Below are 20286 nucleotides of genomic sequence, written 5' to 3'. Positions count from 1 at the left end.
AGCGATTTTTTGAAAATTCCTGGAGCCTCCAGTAGATTTTTAAAACTTGAAAAAATTTCATTTTCAACTGCGTATTATGAAATTTTGTGGAAATTCAGGTTTCAAAAATCTGCTGGAGACTCCAGGTATTTTCTAAAAGTCGCTGGAGGCTCCAAAATGACCTGAACCCACCTGGAGTCGTTTTCAGAGAGTGCTAAAATTGGAGTGCAGCGTAAATTTCGGCTTTAGATCTCTGTTTCATGTTTCAAAAATCTACTGGAGGCTCCAGTAATATACCAAAAGACACTGGAGACTCCAAAATGATTTGAAATTCACCTGCAGTCGACTTCGTAGTGTATTGAAATTAATTTGCAGAATGAATTTCGGCTTTCCATCTCCGTTTCAAGTTTCAAAAATTTACTGGAAGCTCCAGTAATTTTCAAAAAGTCACTGGAGACTCCAAAACGATTTGAAATCCACCTGCAGTTAGCTTCGTAGAGAATTGAAATTGATTTTCAGAAAAAATTTCGGCTTTCCAAGTCTATTTTGATGAAATTTTGTGAGAATTTCGAGTTTCAAAATTATGCTGGAGGGTCCAGAACTGCTCAAAACGTGTTGAAACCGTTTCCAATCGATTCAATGTGTCGTAAAAAGGGTATATCCCAAATTTCAGCTTTCTTGGTCAATTTAGTAGAATTTTGATTTTTTCCCCCTCAATTTGATTTTTAAAATTTCACCAAAAATCGAAAAAGGCACTTTAGCACTTGAAATTTTGACAGATGAAATTTTTGCCTGATCTTTCGATCTACCTTGGTACGGTTTAAAAAATTTCGTGCAAGTCCTATGTTGGAACGCAAAATCTGTGATTTTTGCTGACCTGTCAATCTTTGTAAGTAGGGTCGGTCACTTTTTTTGTAGTATAAGGGCTAGAAATGTTGCTTAGGACTCCCCCTTTAAGAAAAAAGTTGTCTCGAAGGATCGACGCGGGGGGGGGGTGCAATAGCTCCTTATGCGGGGTCCCCGACTAACATCATGTATACTTTGCTCTCATTTCTCAAAATTTTGGGCACTTTTTCTCAAATTTTTGGTCTTTTTTTTTGCTATTTTTCAGTCACTCAAGTCACTAAAAATAATCTCAATTTCAACTTTCCAAACTCTGCTGGAGGAATCAGAACTGCTCAAAATGGTACGAAATAATTTTCAATCGATTCGAGGGGTCGAAAATAAGATATGTACATACCTTACCAGCAAATGTCAATTTTCGGGGTCAATTTGATAAAATTTTATTTCATTTGCTTTTTGAAAAAATTTCTAAAATTTGAAAAATGCACTGTGTCGTCTTCGTCGTCATAAACAAACCCACGCAGAGACAATTCACTTAAAAAACCACAAGTACGAGAAAAATCAATTTGTGTGTGGTTGAGGGGGGGGGGGGGGGGGGGTAGACCATGGAAAATTTTGTATCCGGATCAGCGATGAATGGAGTACAAGGCAGATATTATTCACGTGTTGAGTAATTTGTTTATAATGTTACATATCAATTTGATTGGTCATCGGTCTTCGTTGTTATTTGCAATGCGGTTTTTCCCTAGATCTGGAAATGTGAAAGGTACTACGATGGTGACCTGCAAGCGAAATTTTATCATATTACTGCCGCTCTCTGCATTTACAGGTGTAAAACTACATTGTGCTCGTAGATACCGTTCCGGTCCATTGAATCGGTTGCAACTAGAGAAAAGAAAAATCTTGGACGATAATGACGTATGCGAGTGATTTAGCAGAATATTGTTTAAATTCGCTTTTCCATGGCTTATCACTCAGCCTCCGTGGTAGCCGTGATCGTCTAGTGGTTAGGACATTGCGTTGTGGCCGCAATAACCCAGGTTCGAATCCTGGTCACGGCAATGGGGTGAATTTTTTTTTATTCGATCATTCCAAAACTTGTGATTTGATATTTCTGTGAATTTTTTTTTCATGTTCACTTTGCTTTCGAGTAAACTAGAAGAAGTGCAAATAAATGAAACATTCTTGTGATAAAATAGGTATACGAGTGATTCCTCTTATTTTGCATGTATTCAAAATTTCATTTTCAATTTTTTTCAAGTAGTTGATTTTTTTGAAATTGAATTGAACTCGTTATCGAGTTCGAAAATGAAAAAGAGATTTTGTAACTTTCACATTTTTAAAACGTGTCATAAGATCTGAATTATTTGAAAGAATTATCAATTTTTGTAAACCAGAGGTGATTCGAACCATTTTTTTTTAATGCTGAAGAGAGGTGGGGTATGAGGTTATACCAGCAAATACGCTGAATAAGTACTTACCTTAGAATTTTCCAAGACTGTAATGGTTCTGTACAAACATGAGAATGTTATTTCAATAGCCAATTTTTCCATTCTTTGTGAGTTGTACTAGGACAATGATTGACGTCGATGTCGAATAGGAAATTCCATAATAATTGTAGTAAACCAAAATCTTTCATGAAATCGAGTCGAGTTTTACGCCTGCATAAAGAAATGCAGCTTCATATCTTCCATCAAGTTGATACAAAGTCCAGCACTGAGCGGTCGAGGGTGTTTTGATTCAAAACTTGATCGATTATATCCCTCCGCTTCCCCCTCCCACGAGTCCCCAATTTGACGGCATATTCGATGAAGGAATTCACGTGAGTGCTGGGTATAATAGAATTTTCTTTTTTCACAGATACGCGAAAGATGAAATTACCTTTTGAAGTTTGAACAGTTGTTTGGTTCAGCTTTTGATGGGTATTAATTAATTTGATCGTTATTACGAGTAATTGATTTAAACACAATTTCGTTCGCGAAGACACTTTCAAAATACTGAGGAATGAAAAATGGGAGATATCGGTTCATAGACTTATGGAAATGGTTAGGAAGGAGGCGGGGGAGGAGTGGATTTTTTTCCAAATTTGGAAAAAAGAAGAAATGATGTTTATTTACGGATTGATTTCGTTCCTGGTTCGATGCTCGTAAAGATTTTCGAATTGAAGCATCAAGTGTCTGATTAATTGCGAGCTCTCCCCTCGTTTTTTCATTTTTCTCAGCTTCGTTTTTACGCAGAAGAAGCAAAATATGTAATAAGGGTAAAAAGTTGCGAAACATATGGAATAAAATCTGCTTCGATTTTGATAAAATGAATAATAAACTCACTCCAAAAACTTGTAAATCAATTGAAAAAAAATGTTCGCGTCATAAAGTTAATTGAAGACAAAAAAATAATTATAAAAAATAGAAAATTGTTACATAGTAGTAAAAATACCGAAATACGATAATTAGTCTCATTCGGCGGCGAATAGTGCTGTATATAGGACAGTTGGAGGTTTCTTCCTCCTCCTAGGTATTTGTTGTTTCAGTTGAAGTGCTAGACACATATTCAAAGCTGAAAAAACAAAACAACTTGATAATTGTGATAATTACGTGCATGCTGTGCCTATTTATCAATATCAATGACTTGAAATGAAAAAAATGACAAATTATATTTATTAAAATAAAATATTAAATTAAAGTTGAGTAATTACAATCAAAATTTGAAAAAAAAAAGGTTTCTTACTGAAGAAAATCGATTTGGAAGTTGATTAGTTAATTTTACTTATGTATATAATTTATAAAATAGAGTAAACAGAGATTAGTAACTCCATTGGTAGACAACTGAACATATTAAATTGATGAGAATCAGACATTTTTTGAATTGAGGCATTGAAAAACCTGCTCACAATGCTCTGAAGATAACACTGGATAATGAATATAAGACAAGTGAAAATTAACATTTAAATAAAAATAAAAATTACCTTGATAAAAATATTGGCAAGAAAACAGTGAACAAACAATTCGCGAGTATAATTGAAGAATATAAAAATTTGACTTGATTAAATAAATTATGCACAATCCGAATAAAAAATGAAAAATTAACTCACGTCAGTTAAATCAGAAATATTCCCAAAATCTTTGTAAGAAAATATTAAAATAATTAATAAGAATTTCTGCACTAATTTAGACATAACAACGAATTTATCGAAAAATAACTTTAAATTAAGAGAATGAAGATAATGTTAAGAAAAAATGAGAAATGAGCGTAAAGTTGCACTATTCACAAACGAGTAGGTATTTACAATATTTGAGTTAGAAAAGAAAGATGTTACCCGTAAACCTACAGCTAACTAACTAACTGGCTATTGTTTATTTGGAAGAGGATAATATGAAAATTGTCCTCTCCCAATTACACACCAACACTAAGACACAAAAGTGGAAATTTACTACATACTAATAGACATGGAGAAAAGGTAAAAGAAAAGTTGTAAAAATCACCCACACAAAAACACTTCCAACAAGGAAGAATACAACGTATATTTTTGTTAGTGTGTGTGTGTGTGTGTGTGATAACCCTTTGGAATGCTACTCACACAGTAGCATTCAGTGGTCTCATCGACACATGGTAAAAAGACATAAAAAAAAGTTGTAAAGTTTGACCACAAGCCGGGTGCAAATGGAAAAACATATGGAAAGATAGAAGGAAGATAGAAGTGTACAATGATGAGTAGATGAGTGATGATTCCTCAAATTGAATTGAATAAAATTTAAGAATTTGAATTTTCAAAATTTGAATTTGATAAATTTACAGTAGAAAATTTATAAATTTTAGATTTATTAAAAATGAAATCTAATTCTAGGAAAATTAAAGTGTATAGTTTAGGTTTTGAAAAGTTGAAATATTATTTTACTCAAAATTAAGTACAAAATTTGAATTAAGTTTAGGCAAAGTAAAAAATTAATCTAATTAAATAAGTAAGTAAATAAAGCTCCAATGGAGACTTACCAAGTAAAATTGTACAGTAAGTAAATAACTGGAAATTCCAAGTGCCTGGGTAATAGATTTGTGAATTGGAACCTTTTATATCAAATTCACAAATTAATTCGCAAATAAACATTTAGAAATTTATTAATTGATCAATGTAAGTAAATTCGCGAATTTGAAATTAGTTAAATTGGTCAGTGAATTTACTTTACTCGCAAACAAATAATAGAATTGAATTGATCAGTAGATAAAACTTCAAATTTGCAATGAAAAATAATACTTGAAAAGTAAGTAGGGTGGTTGCGGGTTAGATGCCGGTGCGGGTTAGATGCCGGTGTGGTCACCAATCACTCCCTATCAACTCTTTCTGAAAACTGATTAGCACAGATTAAACCTTAAGGTGAACATAGTTTGTGTTAAAGTTTTGATCTGTGACGGTTATTGTTAACCTGGTTTGATTTGCAAATGAAAAAATTTATGTAGGTAAAACAGGTGATATTTTTTTCACGTAATTTTTGAAACGCATTTTTGCTCCAGAAAAAGTTTTCCAAAACGGCATATAAGTATCTCACGCATAAGTATATACCTTGAACTAACATATTCACGCAAATTTACGAAAATTTGTTTTGATTCTGGTGTGAAAATTGACCTCGCTATCTGATCCATCATTTTGGGATAGATGCCGGTTTTTGTGATCGGGATAGATGCCCCATAGTAATTAAATGAGAGTGAGGAAGGTGAAATTTTTTTTGTCAATACTGCGGCACAAAGTCCAAAAATGATGGTGGTTTGAATATTTTCAACTGGCGTGGTCAATTTTTGGAATTACATTCATTTTTAACACATATTGTCAATTCTTAAAAACACCTTTTTTATTTTTTGATTAATTAAACTTCCATTTTGAATTTTTGATGTTCATTTGATTTGTTGTGCTTGAAATAAAAGGATTTCATGGAATTCAATCTTCCAAGAGCCTTTTTTGGGGAGATTTTGGGCAGAGGCATCTAACCCACACCAAATCGGCATCTAACCCGCACTGGGGGGATAGATGCCAGTAGGTGCGGGTTAGATGCCGGTCAAAAAGTGACCTTGTTTTTTTTTCAAATTGCAAAAAAACTACTGGATAAAAAAAATTACGCTTTTAGTATAATATAGAGGAATAATTGCTCTACTGATTCGCGCAAATTTGAAAGGCCGTGAGGCTCGAAAAACCGCGACACACCGGCATCTAACCCCCGACTATGGGCATCTAACCCGCAACCACCCTAAGTAAAGTGAACTTAAAGTATAAAAATCATGGAAGCAAAAATCGCAGATAACAACTTGAAAAAGCAACCAAGAGCAACTGAGAGAGTTGAGATCCTCCTCAATTTTATTTATAGTTAAATTTTGGGTGATTTCGAAGGGGACTCTCGATGAAAAACCAAAAATTGACCAATAGGGTAACTGAATTTTATTTGGGGAAAATATCGTGAAATAGACAGATTTGAAATGCAAGGTGACATTTATGATCGTTATGAAAGATGCTATTTGAAGGGGAAAGATCGCAAGGTGTATAGAATTCGAATTCGTGATGACATTTACGATTGTTGTGAAAAATGCAGTTTGGGGATGCAAGTGTACCCAGGCTTAAAAGAGATACCACAACTGGATACACAAATTATACATACTAGGTGATAAAAAAGGTCATAAAATATTGTACCAGATTTTGAAATTCCCACTGTTTACTGTATACTATTAGTGGTTAATTATAAGGGTAAGGATATTCCTTATAATTTGTAATTGTTTAGCCAAATCGTAAAATGCTAATTTTGGCCATGCAAGGGAGAAAACCTTAATTCACAGCTGCAAAGGTTTTATAAGTTTGACTTATGATCATAGATGACCATGGATTTTTATGGTCATAAATGATCGCGAAAATGAACGGTAATCAGCCAGCTGCGGCTATAAAGTTTTATTCTCGGATGGGTAAATAAGTTTCCAAATTAAATTAATTGAAAGATTGCATCATCACTGCATCTTGCTACATTTAGTATGATGAAATAGTATGTACACCAATATGGTGCAATATAATGAAATAACTGAATATAGTGGTTAAATCTTAGGCCAGATTTTGGTGGAATATCACAGTGATATGAATAAAAACGTACGAATTTGTAATATAACATGTTATATTACATTCATACTAAACAAGACAAAAATTAACCAAATGCATAATAGGTAACCAATAAGGCAGCAACTTAACAAAAAAAATGAAATATTTTTTATAATAATGTAAAAATAAGTAATAAAAAATTTTAATGGAATGAATTGAGACAAAAAAATTTTAATTGTTTAATAAAAACATTGTTTAAAGATTATAATTTTAAATATATTCTGCTCAATGAATAAAGTTTAGATAGATGCAATATTGCAATTGTATAAAAGTAGCATAATTAGCATGATTGTATCTATTTACATTTACAAAAAACTAATACTAAATAATATATGTACCTATATCAAAAAATCTCCTTCCCTCTCACAAATAAGTAATAATAAATTGAATGTAAAATTAAATTTAAAAAATAAATGTACACTTGATAAATAGAATATAAACTTGAAAAACAAACAATTAAAATAAATGTCGACACACTCCCTGGCTGGGTCTCTTCACATAGCTCATCCTCATCCTTGTAATCCGCAAAACCTGGGCAGTATAGCAAAACTCTATGGTACACCTTTTCCTAGAAATTATTTTGAAGTTTTCAAGCTCAACCAATATTGGAGATGGTACCAAACTGAAGAGTATTACAATCCTAACCTTGGGGGGGGGGGGTGAAAACCCCAAATGAAAATCCTATTTTCCTAAAAAAATTTGCTCTTTTTCCAAGTGCGCAACTATTTACTTGTTAGCGATTCAAATGACACTTTAGGTATGAAAATGTGCTGGCAATTCTCCTTATTGTGATGTCTGTGGTCATTAGCTTGTCCTTCTTCTTTGCAGAAGTTGTTATGCAATGCTTTGATTGGTATTGGGAGAAGAAGGCAGCTGCATCTTCATTGCATTTATAAATGATCTTGTCCAAATCAGCTCCTCAGTTGACAATAATTATAACTAAATTGGCCATTTCAGACTCAAAACAATCACCTTTTGCAAGTGTCTGTTTCAGCCTTTGCTGTCTACCCTATTCAATATGATAGACCTCCTTTTTCTTCAAATTTATACTGAACACATTTGATAAAATAAGCTTGTGAATACAAAATGAATAGAAATTTCTTCAAAAATTTTATTAGAGCTGATTATTTGACTCTTTAAAGAAGAAAATTTCAATTTTATGTTTTTCCATCTTTCTTCTAGAAAATATACTTTTTTTTAAATTGCATACATTTTCATCTTTTACATACAATCTGTTATGGGCAAACCATTTATCTGGTATAATTCCGATTATTTCACTCTTTTATAACTCTTCACAAAATGTTTTGAATGTATTTTTATCAACATAGGTACTGGTGTAATATTGTTGAATATTTTGATTATATTGGCATGCAAAATAGGTACCTATGCTTAACTTAATACAGGATCTGAGAATAATTATAACTGTAAAGGCTGACAATAAAACAATAATATCTAAAAGGTACTTACTAACACATAGCAATAATTGAAAATTAAATGAACATTTTTTTGTAATACCTTAATTAAGATGAACTATTGTACAGCATTACAAGTCAGATATAATTTTTATGAGAAAATACAAATATACATTATTTTGAAAAGGTACAGATATAGACACTGGACCTGCGGAGTAAGACAACCAACTGCAGGCCGAGGGGAATGGAAACGGTAAAGAAAGTTTGTGTAGGGATAATTTATCCCGCTGAGTGCTCTTGGCTGCGCTGTACTTCAATCCGCAGGCAACGGGGGAAAGGGATGGTAGTGAGTTTTGTGTAGAGCCAATTTCTCCCGCTGAGTGCTTTTGGCTGCGCTGTATTTTGCATGTAGTTTGTTCAAGAAATCGACAGCAGCGCAGCCAAGAGCACTCAGCGGGAGAAATTGGCTCTACACAGGTTTTTTTGGCAAGATGGCTGCCAGTTGGTTGTCTTACTCCGCAGGGCGCAGGTCCAGTGTCTATAGGTACAGAATAGCATTTAGCACAAATTTCATCCAACATAATGTTGGTTGTTTCTTCTGAAATGCTACCAACTAACTCACCATCAACAATTGATGAAGAATTGGGTATGTGAAATAAGTTATGTACAAGCGAGAATTCTTTTGCTTTAACTAAAATTACACCATCTGTCGATTGGATAATTTCTTCTAATGTATAATAGTTGCCATCAGTGGTCATGAAAAAACAGATTTTAAGCTCATGTGACTGTAGTAGGTATGTGTGTACCTTCATCTTTAGAAGTTTGTTTTTTAGGTTTAGCCAATGAGGGTGTAGCATTATACAGAAATTTGTTACTCAACCATACCAACTACAATTTGTAGTAATGATTAATTGCCTGCTGAAGAGAGCGATTTCCTGACCAAATTAGACTTTTCAATTTACCAAGAAAATGTTTGTATTAGAAAGCGCTGAATTCGTCTAGCGCCCCAAATTTAAGTACATCATCTGGGAGATGTTGAAGTACATGCACATTAGCACTGACAAACTCCGCTCCAAATAATCTTTATCATACTATGATATGATTTTGATATCAATCCCTATATGGCTAGTAAAATATTTTGAAAAATGATTGTGCTGTTTGCATTCATTTTTCAGAATGTGATCAACTGGCCTTCCAAAGCAGCCATGAAACAAACACCATATGTATTCTTACTGTGCTGTAAATAAAATACATGATACCGATGAAATGAATTCACACAGATTACTGATGATAATCATAATTTTTCATTTCCTCACAATAGGATCGCACAAATTACAGAAGATACAACATGTAATATTATAATTTTTAATTTCCTAACAATAGAATCACTCAAATTACAGATGATACAACATGCACGTACTATATATAATCATATAAATTGTCTCCAGCATATTCATTTATTTTAAAATGGTGATCAATCAGAATTGGTCCGCAGATAATTTTGAATTTATTTCTCAGCTGTCCAATAACTCTTTTGACATGAATTCGGCGACACACTATAGCCCTTGTTTCTTCGGCTTGAGCAGGATGAAACTGTTATTTATTTTTTGCAAATGCAGGAGTCAGCAAAGTAGCATTTCTTCCCTCAATTAACTGCCGCTCATTATCTCCAAAACCACAATTGGCGAGAACCATATCACCTTTTTTTTTTACAGAATGCCCCAATCCCCACAAGGGGTGGGGAAAATTTACTGACACATTAGGAAATAACATACAGCACCTTATACAACTTACACATAAAACCAATAAACATGAAACAGTAATTAACAAAAAATAGTATACAAAAATGTGAATTCAACATAAATAGGGGAAAACCTGTTGAGGACAACAAAATAGTAATAATCTAACATTGAATATTTTGATAATGAGATAACATATTACATAGAGGCACATGAAATAACAAATATAATACAATGAATTAATGAGTTACAATACGTGGACATATTACATAGTAAGACATGGTGTTACATTACAAGTACAATGTTGGTAAAATGTTGGTACTAGGTGCAGTTAATGATTGTAGGTTTGATAGTCAGCATACTCTTAACGTTAATTCTGAAAAAGAATAAATTATCATAATTGATTAGTTTGAGTAGTAGGTCCTCTCTGCTGAGTGCTTTCAGCCTTCCAGAGTTTGACTGTCTTGCAGAAATATTTCTGGTGATTTTCATTCAATGCATCAATTGGTAGATAAGGACAATCTTCATTGTGTAGCGGATAAGCTTGAAATATGTGCTCGGACTTTTCAAGTTCCCTGCATTCACAATTAGGAGAAGGTGAGCGACCGAATGTATCTAAAGGTTTTGTGACTGCTAAGAGCTTGTCCCAGATAAAAATTGATATTCTAAAGTGGGACTGTTTTGGGAACAGTAGGTAGAAGGTGATGGGTCCAAGGACTGCATTGAGCTGAGTTCCAAATATTTTGCCTAGAATTAAGAGTTATACCAATCAAATATTTTAACGTAAAAAACGATTGACTTTTGCCTTCACTGCTGGGTATACTTTCTGAACTTTCATCATGAAGCAGTCTAATTAATTACCCTAACAACCCTACCTCCAATTTTTTGCTGTAAACCTAAAACAAAAAACTATCTGGATACTTACTTAGTACATGAACAAAATTTTCCAACATTGAGTATGGCTATAATACTTTGTGCTTTAAAGAATACTGATAGGTATTTCATTAGTTTTTCTTTACTATTTAAGAAGTATGGTAAATAATATTTAAAATAATTTTATTTTATCAATTACAAATACAATCTGTTTTTAACACAAATAATTATACTTAATATTGACTATTAAATAAATATTACAAACACTCTCTTTTGCAAATATATGACAAATAGAAGATGAGGTACATATCATATCTATGAATTAACCATTCGTTTTTCACTGATAACTAAAAACCATACGTTTTACAGATGAAAATTGTAACCATTGGTTACTTATCAATGGTAAGAAGTAAACACCATACGATTGGTCATTTATCAATGGTGAGGAGTAAAAACTGTACATTTTAAAGAGCAAAATTATTATCATTGGTTTTTCACTAATGGCGTCGACTAATGGTAAAAATTGAGAACCATTCGTACCTACTTTGGTAACTAATGGTATTAAGTAGGTACCATTAGCCTTCCCAAAATACCAATGGTATTTTTATAAAAACCAATCGTATTTTTAGTAAACCAATCATATTTTTTCAAGTGGGCTGTGTTGTATCTAGGCTTGGAAATATTCAAATATTTCGGAGCTAATAAATTGCTTACAAACCATACGCTTATTCGATTAACTTGGTCAAGTACTTGGAAATGTAGGTACAAAAATTTACTTGTTGACTAGGAACGAGTAATTGAAAAAAATCACAATTATGGTTGATTAGGATGAAAATATGTTTTTTGATTGGACGATGAAATAATATAAGATACCCAATTGGCGATTTGTGGTATGAAATTCCACTTAATGATGAATTTCTTGCGAACACGACGTTTTTTCATTTCATGATAAATTTCAGTGACGAAAGCTACAACTGAGAAGAAAGGTAGGTAGTTATCAGTAACAAGTAGGTAATTTCAATTGAATTCATACGAATCCAAAAAATACAGGCTAGATGTTTCTCACCAGACAGAATATAGCCAATGATTAAGATATAAAATGCTCCTTGGAGTGTTTTCATGCTCATCGCTTTCAGGCGATTTTCATTTTCTTCGATTCCATTCGCTCCTTCGGAGACAATTTTATTATCTGTGGCACCGGCTTGTTTCTGACGCAGTTTTTGATATTCTTCTTCGGTTATTTTAGAGTAAATGCCACCTTCGAATAATCTCATGAGTCTGAAAAAGGGTATAAAAATCCAGTCACTCTTGAGTGTTGTTGACTCATCCCATAGGGCTGAGATTGATTCCTATTTTATAGTGTGGTTTACTATGTACTTAGTGATCCCAATTTTGATCTCTCTTACACTGTGTTAAAAATGTCCAAGTATGGGCATCCGATTTGAAAAGCAATTGCTGAATACCGAGTGCTTAGTTTTTGGCTCAAGTGGAAATTTTCTGCACCTAATTAAATTTTACAAGTGAGAATTCTAGCAAAAAAGATAGGATATAGTGCTTAAATAATCATGCTGCGATACCAAATCGATGAGTATCGTAATAAAAAGTTTCTCGTCCGCCGATTATCGCGTACTTTTTTCTATCTCTGATCAAATTCATGCCAGCTTCTGTCGATTCGATGAAATATTTTCTTTGTTTTGTCATTAACGACCATATTGTTTTGTACATTCCAGTACCATTCTGTGAATAACAAAATATAGGAGAAATTTTTCATTATAGTAGGTAGTTGCTTTTTCACAAACGAGTGTTTAGTGAGTAATTTTACCTACTTCTAAATTCGCATGAGAAGCACTGTTTTCTTCGACCAGAAGTTGATATTGGTCGTTGGTCATGGCTTCTATTAATTCTTCGAGTGTTGAAATCGAATGCTCTGTAAAATTGCATTGTTGTAGGCTTATGATGGCTATTATCAAAGCGTATACATTTCTATATGTCCATAAACGATAAGCTTCGAGTTGATGATATTCTCACCTCGAGAAGGTCGCGCAAATAAGGAAGTTAAATTAGCCGAGTACATATCTCCTATTACATAAGTTAAAGACAGGCTGAATAATATGAAAATGAAACGAACCTTTTGATTATTCGATTTGAAACGAATTGCTATAAACAAAAAGTTGAAAATATTCATTAAAATTTGAGAATTTATCTTCAATGTAGAAATATTCGTTTCTATAACGCTATACGTGCCTTGTTGAAGAAATATTGTAAACGTAATCCATACACAGTCACCGAATACTTTGGTCTTTTTTTCATGACGATGATTCTGCGAGTTAGATGCCATCACGAACAAAAACAATACCGGACCCGATATCAATAGAGTGATTAGCAAAGCTGGCCAGACCTATCGAAACGTTCTTGTAAGTAGGTAGCCCAATTGGTAATTGCAGAATATTAATGCTGGAAGCATTCTTACAATCCAGTGAAATGGTCTAATAAGAGCTAATGCTTCATTCAACAGACCAGGACTATGAGTGAGAAATAATTCGCTGTCAACCAAGGTTAAAAAAGAAAATTCCACTGCTTGACTTCGTTCATATGTAACAGTCAAGTCACCGATGAAAAAATCAGCTTCCTGGTCCCACAACAAACAACAAAAAAAGTAATGATGAACTAGCAACTTTTGTTAGGTTATGTTTTTGATGAAATTTTGTTTTACCCTACTAGCCACCAAACCCAGAGCACCTTGCATTGTTCCATTGATGACAGAAGATCCTTGATTTCTATCCGGTGGATCAATATACTCGCATCTGAAATTAATTTTACCATATATTAACCCTTTCGAGGTCGAGGAGGTTCCGGGGTACGCAAATTATAAATCTGGTGATTTTGCCAAAAGACATGTCTCCGAAGTTACAAAATAGAAAAAAAATTATGAAAAAATGAAAAATTCCAATCGCAAAAGAGGAAATTTGAAAAAACAATTTTGCTCATATTCGATTAGAGAAATGAGCGATGGAATGAAAAAAACAGTGTAAATTATTAAGTTACAGAAACTGAAAATAAAAACCAACAGACACATTAAAAATATGAACATGATAAATTTTAAGGAAGGAAAATAAATTAAAAATTGAAAAAAAGGTCAAGCCGAATTTCCTAAAGTTACCAATATCCAATGGACCAGAAATCACAGTCTGGTGAAAAATGAATATTAGAAATAAGAATTTATGTCACCAAGAGAGCTTTTTTCATGAAGTTGAAAAATCGCATCGCATATCCAACACTAAGGAAAAATTGAAATTTTAATTGACAAATCAAAACAATCCTGAAAATTGACTCAATCTGATGCTTACATTTTATCTGTTGGTTTTGGGATAGAACATGGAAAAGTGCATCAGAAAATTATCAGACAGGTAGTGGAAAAAGGAAACCTGTAGTCGCAAATAGACAGTTTTTATTCTATACTGGAGACAAAACTGTTTTGATCAGGCTCAGAGTAGGGTTTGCGATGTGGGTTTTATTTTAAAAAACGTTATCTGGTCATTTTGAGTTAAAACATAAAAAAATGCATTGGAAAATCACCAGACAGCGTGTGCAAAAAGGTAACTTGTGGTCATAAATGGACAGTTTTTATTCTGCAGATCTGCACAGATGAGTTTTCTATTTGGATTAGGTGTAAATTCTCAAAAAATCCTAAAAGGAGTCTTTCCATTTCAAAAAGTTTTATCTGGTGGTTTTTGGATAAAACATGAAAAATTGGATCGAAATATCACCAGATAGGGTGTGCAAAAAGGGAACCTGTAGTTGCAAATGGACAGTTTTTATTGTACACTGATGACATTACCATTTTGATAAGATTCAGATTTGCAGAAAATGTCAAAGAGTAGGGTTTGCGATGTGGGTTTCATTTTTAAAAATTCCATCTGTTGGTTTTGGGATAAAACATGAAAAAATGCACTGAAAAATCACCAGATAGGGTGTCGAATATTGACAGGTTATATTCCACTAGATGAGTTTTCTATTTGGCTAAGTCGAAAATCTCTAACTGCTACTCGCTGACATTCGCGATTCGGTTTCAATTTCAATGAGTTTTATTTGATTATTTTGTGATGCAACATGACGAAATGCATCAAAAAATCACCAGACAGGGTGTGCAAAAGAGAAACTAGTATTCGGATTATAGGCAGTTTTTATTCCACATTGATGAGGTTTTTATTTGGCTAAGTTGAAAATCTCATAAAATGCTACTGACACAGATTTGCGACGCGGTTTCCAATTTAGTAATTTTTATCTGATGGTTTTGAGATGCAATATGACAAAATGGGTTAGAAAATCACCAGATGGGGTGTGCATAACTCAAACTGTAGTCGGACACCGACGATTTGTAAATTGATTATGTTTCTTGTAGTAGATGTTTTTATGGATTTACTGTGTTGATTTGCGACTGGTTTATGCGTTCTATTGGGTGTCTGAAAATCGTATTCGAACAACTGCAAGATGTTGAACTCAGAAAGCATCAGATTGAGTCAATTTTCAAGATTGTTTGATTTGTCAATTAAAATTTCAATTTTTCCTTAGTGTTGGATATGCGATGCGATTTTTCAACTTCATGAAAAAAGCTCTCTTGGTGACATAAATTCTTATTTCTAATATTCATTTTTCACAAGACTGTGATTTCTGGTCCTTTGGATATTGGTAACTTTAGGAAATGCGGCTTGACCTTTTTTTTCAATTTTTAATTTATTTTCCTTCCTTAAAATTTATCATGTTCATATTTTTAATGTGTCTGTTGGTTTTTATTTTCAGTTTCTGTAACTTAATAATTTACACTGTTTTTTTCATTCCATCGCTCATTTCTCTAATCGAATATGAGCAAAATTGTTTTTTCAAATTTCCTCTTTTGCGATTGGAATTTTTCATTTTTTGATAATTTTTTTTCTGTTTTGTAACTTCGGAGACATGTCTTTTGACAAAATCACCAGATTTATAATTTGCGTACCCCGGAACCTCCTCGACCTCGAAAGGGTTAAACATTCTACTGGAAATCGTGTGTTGTTATAATTTGCAAAAAAATACCTACCTGAAATTTAATTTATTGGCGACAAACGATATCAGTTTATCGTCACGACCTCCTTCGACTTCGATAGTGGTTTCATTGTGATAATTTACGAAGAACCATGGAGGTTTCTAAAAATCATACGCATTATTAAACATGTTCATTGAGGGTAACATTGTACATATTCTAAATACTATTTTTTTTTTGGTAAGTATTCAAATCTTGAGACTTGCATGCAGCACTGGTATGACGAAAATTCTACCATGGAAAGATCCGTATACTTCGGAAGGTGATTTGAACAAGGGTATTTTTTGCATACGAGATTGTTGTACATCTTGACCATCTTGATATGGTTTCCAACTCCACCAACTGGTACTTGTCAGTTGTTTATGGCCTTTTGAATTGGATTGAGAATAAAGTATCCGATAACTATGACAAGAAATTAGATTGGAATGTATTCAAAAACATATATTTTTATGTATTCAATTAGAAGATCTAGAATTTTATACTTACAATCCTGGTTTAGTATTTATCACAACTATTACTTTGATTGTTTCGTGTACGTGAATCCGGAAATTGGCTGTCACATCAGTTTTTATCCATAAAAATAAATAAAATATGTTTCGATGAATTAGATTGTTCTCATTGATCTAAAATCAAACATTTATAATTTCATAATGGTACCTAATGATAATGATTTTATGAGGCGTGAAGATAGGCAACTGCTTAGGTTTTCTGGCGTTTAGCATTATTGTGATTGCCATTCAGACGACTTAAGGAATTATAGAGATCTGTTACAACTATAACTTGAGCATACGGGTTTTGACCAATCCAGTACTGATTTACTGAATTTTCAAACTATGATCGTACATCATGAAACATGAAATTGTGGTAAATTTTTGAAAATCAAATTTAGGCCAAAAATGAGATAAAAATGAAAATGTTACCAAATTGACCTAGAAGGATGAAATTCGGGACATGACCTAATTTCGATCTGCAAAATCCATTAGAAACTGTTACAAACCATTTTGAGCAGTTCTGGAGCCCCCAGCAACTTTTTGAAAATTATTGGAGCCTCAAGTAGATTTTTGATACTTGAAATTTCCACAAAATTTCATCAGAAGCAGTTAGAAAGCTAAAATTTATTCTGTAAACTAATTTCAATATGCTAGGGAGTCGACTGCAAGTAAATTTCAAGTCGTTTTGGAGCCCCCAGCGACTTTTTGAAAATTACTGGAGCCTACAGCAGATATTTCAATGCTCGAAATTTCCATGAAATTTTACCAAACAAAGATGGAAATCCAAAATTCACTCTGTACTCGAATTTCAATACGCTATCAAGTCGACTGCAGGTTCGTTCAAGTCATTTTGGAGCTTTCAGCGACTTTTCGAAAATTCCTAGAGCCTTCAGCAGATTTTAGGAACTTGACGTTTCATAAAAAGCAATCGGAAAGCTAAAATTAACTCTGTAAACTAATTTCAATGCGCTACGAAGTCGACTACCGGTAGATTTCAAGTCGTTTTGGAGCCTCCAGCGACGTTTTGGAAATCACCAGTCTCCAGCAGATTTTTCAATGCTCAAAATTTCCTTAAAATTTTACCAAACAGAGACACCCCATTTTTGACATTATTCTGAGATGGATCGCAGGCAGCTTCGATCCGTTTTGGAGCCTCCGGCAGATTTTTAGAAACTTCTGTTTTTCTAAAAATGCCACAAAATCTATCCGAATCAACTTTTGGCTTTCCAACTCCATTTGATGAAATTTTGTAGAAATTGCAAGTTCCAAAAATTTACTGGAGGCTCCAGTAATTTCCAAAAACTCGCTGAAGGCTACAAAACGACTTGAAATCTACTTGCAGTCGACTTCTTAGTGTATTAAAATTTTCGGCTTTTCAACTGCATTGGTTTCAAAAACCTACTGGAGGCTCCAAGAATTTTCAAAAAGTTGCTTGTGACCACAAAATGACTCAAACCCATCAGAAGTCGACTTGATAGCGTGTTTAAATTGGATTGCAGCGTGAATTTCCGCTTTCCAAATTCATTTGATGAAATTTTGTGGGAATTTCAAGTTTCAGAAAATATGTGCTGGAAGCTCCACAACTGCTCAAAACGGTTCAAAATCGTTTCCAATCGATTTGGTTGGTCGAAAATAGCGTATATCCCAAATTTCAGCTTCATAGCTGAATTTGGTAAAATTTTAATTTTTTTCTCATTTTTGGCCTAAATTTGATTATCAAAAATTCACCAAAAATCAAAAAATATATTTTAACTGAACTGATCATGCTCAGATATATAGGAAATTTGACGTCGAATAATTTTATTTCAAACACTTTTTTTCCCTCGGACACTTCATTTGGACGATATAGCCGAAAAACGTAAATTGACAAAGGTTAATGACCTCTTGCGGGGGTAGCTGGCAAGTTAGGTACGGGGTGCAACTTTTGATGGGTTGTTTTAGAGACCAATCTGAACAAATAATGTGAAATTGAGCTTTGCCCCAATTTTTCCGAGCTTCGATTAAAAATTTTGCTAAAATGACTGTACTTAGTAGGTACACAGTACACACTACACAATATAAATAATATAAAAAATAGAAACATTAGCGTACATCCTCACCTCAATCAACATTTTTTCCATCAAGTTTTTGCGCAAAAAGAACAAAAAATTTGCACTTTTATACTGAGCCAGCCAAACCTTTATGTCTTTTTTAACCTATTTAATAAAACACTCTGGTCAATAATTCTTGTTCTTTTATTAATTTTACATTCAATACACAAATTAATAGTATGTAGAATGATTAAAACTCACATGTATTATATCTTTTTCGCCGGATAAAACGTACAATGATGTAGTAATACCGGCGTTATGTAAATGCTTTGTCAAATTTGTTTGGAAATTATCACCTGTATTTAAACAGAATAACACGAATGTAAGTATTCGAGTGCTTATAAGATGCTAATCGTACCTTTGAATTAACTTCAGCATACCGGCATTGTAATCCAAACATAAAGCTGTAGGTTTTGTTGGTAATTGCTTAATAATATCTTCGATTACCAGAGATATATTACGATAATCTATTTCTCTCCAAGCGATATACTTCTTTTTCTCGAACTTCTGACAGTACCAAAAATCTAGGAAAATAATCATCTGCAAATAAATGGGTAAAACTACACATACACATAAATTACTTCATAAGAGCTTACTCCATTGTGAGATTAAAATCCAAAACAATAGAAATTTAAAGTTCAACATACTGCGGTGTTTGCTACTCGCGAATTGTACAATGTTTTTTGAAATACTTATTCTTCGCGTAAAGATTGCCCATGTCGAATGTGTTTGTTTTACGTGCGCGGTCATCAGAATTTTGACACATGTCATAACTGATCCAGTTTTCGTACAAGTTCGACATTCACGCGATATAAAAAATTTCGCGAATATTTTCAAAACTGCTTTTATTATTAACACACGTGCCATCACTTTGATTTAATGAATAAACTGCTCGAAGAATTGCCTATCTTATTTTTCGTAGGATTCGGAATCGTATGTTTTTGTTCGAATCTTCGCTATAGTAAAGGAATCCCCCCCTCCCCTCCTTCATCATCACGTACCCTTACTACAGACTGCTGATGTACGGACTCGTTAGTCATTTATATGTATGTAGGTACAGACGATTTTAACATTAACAGAAGAATATAAAGACGACGACAAATTCCCTATATCATGCCTGATTCCATCATTGAATTTCCCATTTGCCTTATCGTCGCTTCCGTATCTTGGACCGAACAACGAAACACACTTGAAAATAATTATTAAAGATTTATTGATGAGAAAATGAAATTTATTGTTTTGTAAGAACACTTCTAACCTGATTTTCAAAGTGGCTTTGGAATTCGCATTTTCAGTGATAATGATGAGCTTGACAAGAAATCGATTAAGTATTATAATACCTAATGGTCTTTCCTTTTGAGATTTTCAGAAACGAACTGCAGATTTTTGCAGTTTTCATTTTTCATAAAAAAAAGAAAACGATTGAAATTAATGTGGAGTTGAATGGGCAGAAACAATTTTTTTCCAATTTTCCACCACTAAACTGACTGCAAAAATCACAAAGGCATTGATTTAATACAAACTTGGTGGCAATGAATTTAATTTCAATCCATTTTGAGGCAATCATTTTCCAAAATTAGAAAATCCAAGAAATGTTTGGAGGCATCAGAACGACTCGAAACCATCACAAATTGATTAGGTACGTAGCCTGTGGAGTG

At 33.2% G+C, this 20286-nt stretch overlaps 1 protein-coding gene and 1 non-coding gene across 2 annotated transcripts; one reads left to right on the top strand and one right to left on the bottom strand.

Annotated features, from left to right (window-relative positions):
• The first annotated feature begins 1811 nt into the window (after positions 1–1811).
• Positions 1812–1883, top strand: TRNAH-GUG (transfer RNA histidin (anticodon GUG)). Its single transcript has one exon. It is a non-coding gene; the product is annotated as a tRNA-His (tRNA).
• A 1275-nt stretch (positions 1884–3158) lies between these two features.
• Ir40a (Ionotropic receptor 40a) lies at positions 3159–16337 on the bottom strand. Its single transcript, XM_065370189.1, has 11 exons — positions 16254–16337; positions 16045–16151; positions 13684–13774; positions 13441–13599; positions 13215–13368; positions 12999–13127; positions 12797–12897; positions 12548–12707; positions 12377–12473; positions 12037–12248; positions 3159–3378 (listed from the first exon to the last, which is right to left on the bottom strand). Exons 1-11 carry the CDS (start codon positions 16335–16337, stop codon positions 3278–3280), a joined length of 1395 nt encoding a protein of 464 aa, XP_065226261.1. The 3' UTR covers positions 3159–3277.
• Positions 16338–20286: the final 3949 nt, after the last annotated feature.

Source organism: Planococcus citri, chromosome 1 (assembly GCF_950023065.1).
Source record: "Planococcus citri chromosome 1, ihPlaCitr1.1, whole genome shotgun sequence".
In the NCBI taxonomy this organism is placed as follows: domain Eukaryota; kingdom Metazoa; phylum Arthropoda; class Insecta; order Hemiptera; family Pseudococcidae; genus Planococcus; species Planococcus citri.
The sequence above is the reverse complement of the archived record's forward strand: the minus strand, read 5'-3'. Positions and strand labels throughout refer to the sequence as shown.

Excerpts from the sequence above, each read along its gene's own strand:
- Ir40a (XM_065370189.1), bottom strand. The coding sequence starts at position 16,337 with ATGCAAAAAATACCCTTGTTCAAATCACCTTCCGAAGTATACGGATCT. Across the intron at positions 16,152-16,253 it reads TCGTCATACCAGTGCTGCAT|AAACCTCCATGGTTCTTCGT; the intron begins GCAAGTCTCAAG and ends TATGATTTTTAG. Across the intron at positions 12,249-12,376 it reads TTGGACATTTTTAACACAGT|ACTCATGAGATTATTCGAAG; the intron begins GTAAGAGAGATC and ends ACCCTTTTTCAG.